Genomic DNA, 6,000 nt, shown 5'->3' on the forward strand with positions numbered 1-6,000 from the left:
GAAGGATGAAACCAACAACAGGAATGGTACATAATAATGGGCATATAAAAATAGCATACTAAAAACTGCTGGTACCATTAGGTGGTTCAAAGGTATCCAAGTAAAAATCTCCGGAGCCAGTAATGCAGTATGGGTCAATTCACATGCATCAGTAGAACGCATCAGCATTACCATATCAAATTATCATTTCGTGATTAATAATTCTTGTTTGCCACAATAAAAAAAAAAAAAAAGCTATTCCTGGGCTCTCGAGTGAGACAGCCGGAATCACTGGTTTACTTACCAATCATTATAAAAACATCAGAAGGACACAGTGGGAGGACAACTTGCATATTTTAAACAGCAAATAAGGCTGCCTCAACATATATAGGTCATTACAGACTATACATAAAACCAAATTATGTATCATTTGTAACGACCTATACATATTTTAACACACACAGATAAGACTCTTTCATGCATGTAGTTAAACTAAACATTAAAAAGACTAATGTTCCCCTTTTAGCATAAAAGCTAAACTGATAAACAGTCACATTGATGCATGCAAATGTAATAAAAACATTGTTATAATGGATAGTTTATAGCCATCTATGTACATGGGGAGAATACATTTATATCCTCTTATCTAATGGTTGACTGAAAACAATAGAAGTTCTGCTGTAATGATTGTAGCCAGAAACACTGGATTTGGGCTGCTAAGGCTGCACGCTGGAAACAGCAGCTATTTCATTCATGGCAAGAAAGGGGATCTTCTTAAAAGAACCTTTTTAGGCCGTAGTTCTCTTTAGGGTCACAGGACGACACATACTAGTGTCCTACTGTGAACGCCAAAACTCCGCATATAGCGGGCTATTGCCTGCTATATGCTGACAGCACAGAGCTGTCGGGATCCACCCCGCTGCCTGATTGACAGCTGGTTCTGCCTCTCTACAGGTAGAGCCAGCATGTGTCCGCCACCTCCCCGTCTGTCCCTCCAGTCAGCGCTGGAGGAACCGAGAGGAGGGGACGACGACGACCCTGCAGGGAGTGGTGAATTACAGTCACTCCACTCTGCAGGGAGAAGATCGTGAAGTGAGCGATCAGCGGCGTGTGACAGCGGCAGGGTCACACACCAGCTCTAACTAAGGGGATGAGTGTATTCCACTCATCCCATTGTTCTCCTTTAACTCAATATACATGATTTAGTAATTTTGCCATTTTCTTGTAAAGAGTCCATTTTAATGACCGGTCCACTTTAATGGATAATCTCCAATAAAATGTAGGTTGATGAATAATAAAGCTAAAACAAACAATAGCCTTTCCCACTTTCTTTATTAATTAGAACCGATATCCTAATTTAAGGTCCATGCAGCATTTTAGGGGGAGGAGGACTCCAAAATCTAACTGGTTACCCATTACGGTTCCAGACTTATGATTGGTCTTACCTAGAGTGTTGTGTACACCATCCGATTCTTCCTTCACAGACTCATCCAGCCGCTCCAAATTCTGAACTAAGAGGGCAATCACCTGCCCCTCCACCTATCACAGGGCCAGAAAGCACAGTGAAGCAAGACACATCAGAGATCTATAAAAATAAAAGCTTAACAAATAAAAAGTTGAAGTTAGCCATCAATTACTCACCAGTGCATCTATAAGGACCTGGGCTCCTTCCTCACTCTCGTGTAACGTATCTATGTCAGTCAGCTCTTGCAGCAGGTCAACCACAGCGATACACACATGTGACATGCTAAGGATAACAACTTATAGAGGCTTCACAATAGAAAACGCCAAGAAAAGTTTCTGCACCCAGTTGTGGAATTCCACTTTGTCAAGACTAAGCTGAAGTTATCCCTCAACAACTGTTGACAATGAGCATAAGGGCTTTGTGCTGATACCTTCTGGCATAATTAAAGAGTTTCTAAACTCCAACAAATTTGTAATATGCGGCAGCTTACCGGTCCTTGAATGAGGCGGTTGCAATAGTTGTAAAGTTTGATTTTGGTTTAACATGTGCTTTAACACGAACCACAACTTGTAAGAGTCTAAAGACCAACCTGAACAAAAAGCAATTGCAAAACTTTCAAGCAAGCTTTGAGCAGCTCTCTTGAAGCTCCTAAAACGCATGAGAGCTTGCCAATAAGTGGATCTTGCTATTTAGGTGCCAGGCCCGCTTAACAAAAAGCAGTCAGCACATTTTAAGACAACCTGAAGACTCTTCATGGCATGCCGACGCCTCTCAACAGCTTGTGTGAAGCTCCAGCTAGCACTCCCACAAGATCTGAATTACCGTATTTGCCGGTGTATAAGGCGACTGGGTGTATAAGACGATCCCCTAATTTTCCAGATAAAAAATAGGTTTTGGGCTACACTCGTCATATAAGACTACCCCCCTTCCGAGGCTTCATATTTCCCTCTTCTTGCTGGAGCCATGATGGGGTCTTGTCTACCAGCCATTTTGTTTAAATACACCCTCTAATCTGTCAGCCCGCTGGATGCGCAGTAATACTGTATGTACGGTAGCTTTGGCTACATAGTGTACCGCGCTGAGCCAATCACGGCGAGCGATGTATTCTATTAATGAATACAAAGCCTGCTCGGATTGGCAGAGGTTGTGTAAATCGCTCGCCGTGATTGGCTCAGCGCGGTACACTATGTAGCCAAAGCTACCGTACATACAGTATTACTGCGCATCCAGCGGGCTGACAAATTAGGGACGTTCGTTTTGGGCCAGCTTGGCCCAAACGAACTAAAGGTTCACATTGTATACCCCCGCGTATAAGACGACCCCCTGATTTTCGGGGGATGTTTTTAAGTATAAAAAGTCGTCTTATACGCCAGCAAATACGGTAACCTTTGCTGATTTAGAAGACTTGTAAGCCATGAAGACCCTATAATCAGCGAGTAATCCTTGACAATATAAATGTTTGTGTTTCTAAATCTTAAGTAGAATTATGTTTTGTGACCACTGAAAAGGCAAAAGGTGCTCACAAGTATATTTTAAATTCTCCAAGTTTTTTGAGGTGCCTCTAGGGAGCCCAGATTCTCAGTTCCCTTCCTACAAAGGCCAGTACTTCGGCTCCGACTTGGGGCTATGCCCCATATATCTTGCCATCACTTCTCCTTTCTACTAAATAATCGAATACCAAAGCATCTATTGGCTGCTAAGGCGTATGACATTTAATTACTGACTGGCAGGGGTGGGGCTATTTTCAGGTCAAAGGAGATGTGACGGTGTACACCCGATAAGGAGAAAATGCATCACAAGACGTTTGAGGGATTTCAAACATACTTACAGGAATCTTCTGGTGCCTGCTCTTCAGTTATATGGGTTATGTCTGTCAAGGGAGACTTCAACTGGCATCCCTTATATATGTCAGTTCTATCTTTGGACATCAAACATACAGTATGTACTAAAGCCTGAATCCTATTAGGCTGGGTTCACACCTGGGCACTCGTAATATGCGCGTTTGACACGCGTTTCGGGCTGCACGTTTTGCAGTCCACGAAACGCGTGTTAACGAAAATATTCAGCTGGATCCTACTGGATACACGCTGAAATCTGCCCCAAGGAAGCTCCTGTACTATTTCGGGCGTAGGTGGGTACCATGCCCATAGGAATAGGATTTTACTGTTTGAGCGTTTTTCAGCGATTCGATCAACGCTGAAAAACGCCCAGGTGTGAACCCAGCCTTATAATAAACTATGACAGGCCAATACTTTTGATTTACACACATCCCTGACAATCTATTTATGATCACGTCTCTTCTATATACTCGCTTATCACAGGTTTTACTGTAAAGCCTCATTAACCAACAGGATATCAGTGTTCTCATGTCCCAGCAGGCTTAGCAAAGACTGCACAGCATTGAGTTCGACTAGAAGATGATACAGGTCAGGTATTGTTGCGATGACATGCATCTCCTGTATTATGTCATTCAGGTCCAGCTCTGACTCCATAAACCTAAAATTGTGAAGACAAAGTTAGTATCTTGCACACTTGTGCAGCAAAACAACAGACGTCACCAAACAAAAAAGGACACGTCCTTACTTCTCAGGACTGTCCGGGAATTTAATACGCAGCTCCTGGTTCTTGTATGATCTCTTCTCAAAAGTAAGGATCATCTTCTTTATCGCACCTTCGTCCAATGGCTCCGCCTAACCAGACAGAGAGAGCTTTAGCTGAGCTGTTATTAATTATTCTGATTTCACATTTAAAGTGGACCTGAGCTAAAAAAAAAAAAAGGTTTGTTGTCTTATAGGGAACATCTAAAAATTTGAATTGTGTCTAAGCAGTACCTTAAAAAAGTACTGAAATTATATTCCTTTTTTAGTTGGGTAAATATGAAGTAAATGCATATGCCAGTTTAATATCTACTATTGGCAGCCGACAGGCAATGCTCTAAATGGAGGTGCACCGAAATAAACATTTTTAAACCGAAAAAAAAAAAAAAAGTCAGGCCGAAACCGAAAATATTTTTTTTTCTAACCTTTTTACATCTTTTTCAAAATGTATTATTTTAATCAAATGTTTTAATTTTTTATACAGACCCCTGATATTTCCCTTTTAAAATAGGAAAAGAGATTGAGGACACAAAGTCCATAATCTCTTTTTCTACAGCCCCTGTTATCAATGAACAGGAATCCTCTATACTGAGTGTTCCTGTTACATAGTATTTGAGGTTGAATAAAGACATTAGTCCATCAAGTTAATTCATAACTTGTGGATATAGTACGAGTTACCATGTACACAATTATGAATAAACAGGAAGTTATGTAGATCACTTCCTATTCATTCATAACTGGTACATAGTAACTCTACCGTGTCCAGTTATTTTCAAACAGTCAACAATCACTGATCGCTGACTGTTTGTACCCGCTCTCCATCCTGACTTACTGTCACAGCTGAGCCAGGGGTGCGAGAGGAGAGATTGGTCTATATTGACCGCTAACTCCTCCCCCTCACTGCCGTCTCGGGCTCCTGTGACATTGTGCGGCTGTATCTGACCTCTGACCCCACACCGCTCTCCATCCTGATTGGTCAGAGGCGGCTGAGGGGGGCGGTGTGGAAGGAGAGCCTGGCCTCCTGACATGCTCCCCCCCCCCCTCGCAACGCTTGGCCTCCTCGGACAGTTTCTCTCCTTCCCACAGGTCACTGCGATGTATCAGAGGGGACACAGAGCAGCGCATAGCGGGGAGGGGAGAAACTTTTAATGCACCATAAATTCTGCCGAAAGATGGCACGTTCTGCATTTTGCCAAAAGTGCCATTTTCAACTGATGTTTTGGTGCATCCATGGCTCTAAATGTGGCATCTGCAGCTCTCAATTTTGCAGCAGCAAATTCCTGATATCAGATCCACCGACAACAGACATGCAGCTTAATATGTTAGGTGTTAGTCTTTTCCATCTTTAATTCTTGTGTATGTAAATATGAACATTTAAAAAGAAACACAGATAGTGCTGGGCTCTCCCTTTAAAAAATGCCAAGCAGGCTTGTAAAATATCAACAGCGCTCCCTTTCAAATGTATGTATAAGTAATAAAAATAACAACTTCACATTATAAAAAATGCAAAAACAAATGTAAAAACCATTACTATTAAAAGTACAACTGTCATGGTAAAAATACAGTGACTGCCATTGGATTAACTTGAAAGTTCAGCGAAGACCTTTCTTTGGTTTTGCATAACGTGGGACTTTTACAGCTCTGGTACCTGGCATTAACCCATACCTCATCATCCTCAGTATTAGGTCCTCCATCAGCCATGTCTACCGCCATTTTATCATCTTCCTGTGTGCCTCTATCTTCATCGCGGTGCCTGTTCCGGATTCTGTCTTTCCTCTGAGCTTTACCCTCATCAGGGTCATCATCTCTCCCTCGTTTAGTACCTCTGTCTGGCTGTAATCAGTAAAAAGGTTACAGTTAGGGAAAACTAAGTCTGAGATCAATGAGTGGAAGGAATTATACAGCAAGGCAATATCATACAGGGGGGGGGGGGAGGTATAAAAACGGGGGCAAAAATTG

General features: G+C 42.1%; 1 protein-coding gene across 1 annotated transcript in view; it reads right to left on the reverse strand.

Annotated features, from left to right (window-relative positions):
* CTNNBL1 (catenin beta like 1) overlaps positions 1–6,000 on the reverse strand; it is a 37,955-nt gene that overhangs the window by 19,339 nt on the left and 12,616 nt on the right. Inside the window, exons 2-6 of the mRNA XM_018557670.1 lie at positions 5,707–5,874; positions 4,028–4,134; positions 3,801–3,940; positions 1,621–1,718; positions 1,425–1,518 (exon numbers count right to left, since the gene is read on the reverse strand). Coding sequence (XP_018413172.1) covers positions 1,425–1,518; positions 1,621–1,718; positions 3,801–3,940; positions 4,028–4,134; positions 5,707–5,874 — 607 coding nt within the window. The remainder of the gene's footprint in view (positions 1–1,424; positions 1,519–1,620; positions 1,719–3,800; positions 3,941–4,027; positions 4,135–5,706; positions 5,875–6,000) is intronic.

This window comes from Nanorana parkeri, unplaced genomic scaffold, assembly GCF_000935625.1.
Source record: "Nanorana parkeri isolate BGI_ZX_2015 unplaced genomic scaffold, ASM93562v1 scaffold295, whole genome shotgun sequence".
Lineage (NCBI taxonomy): Eukaryota > Metazoa > Chordata > Amphibia > Anura > Dicroglossidae > Nanorana > Nanorana parkeri.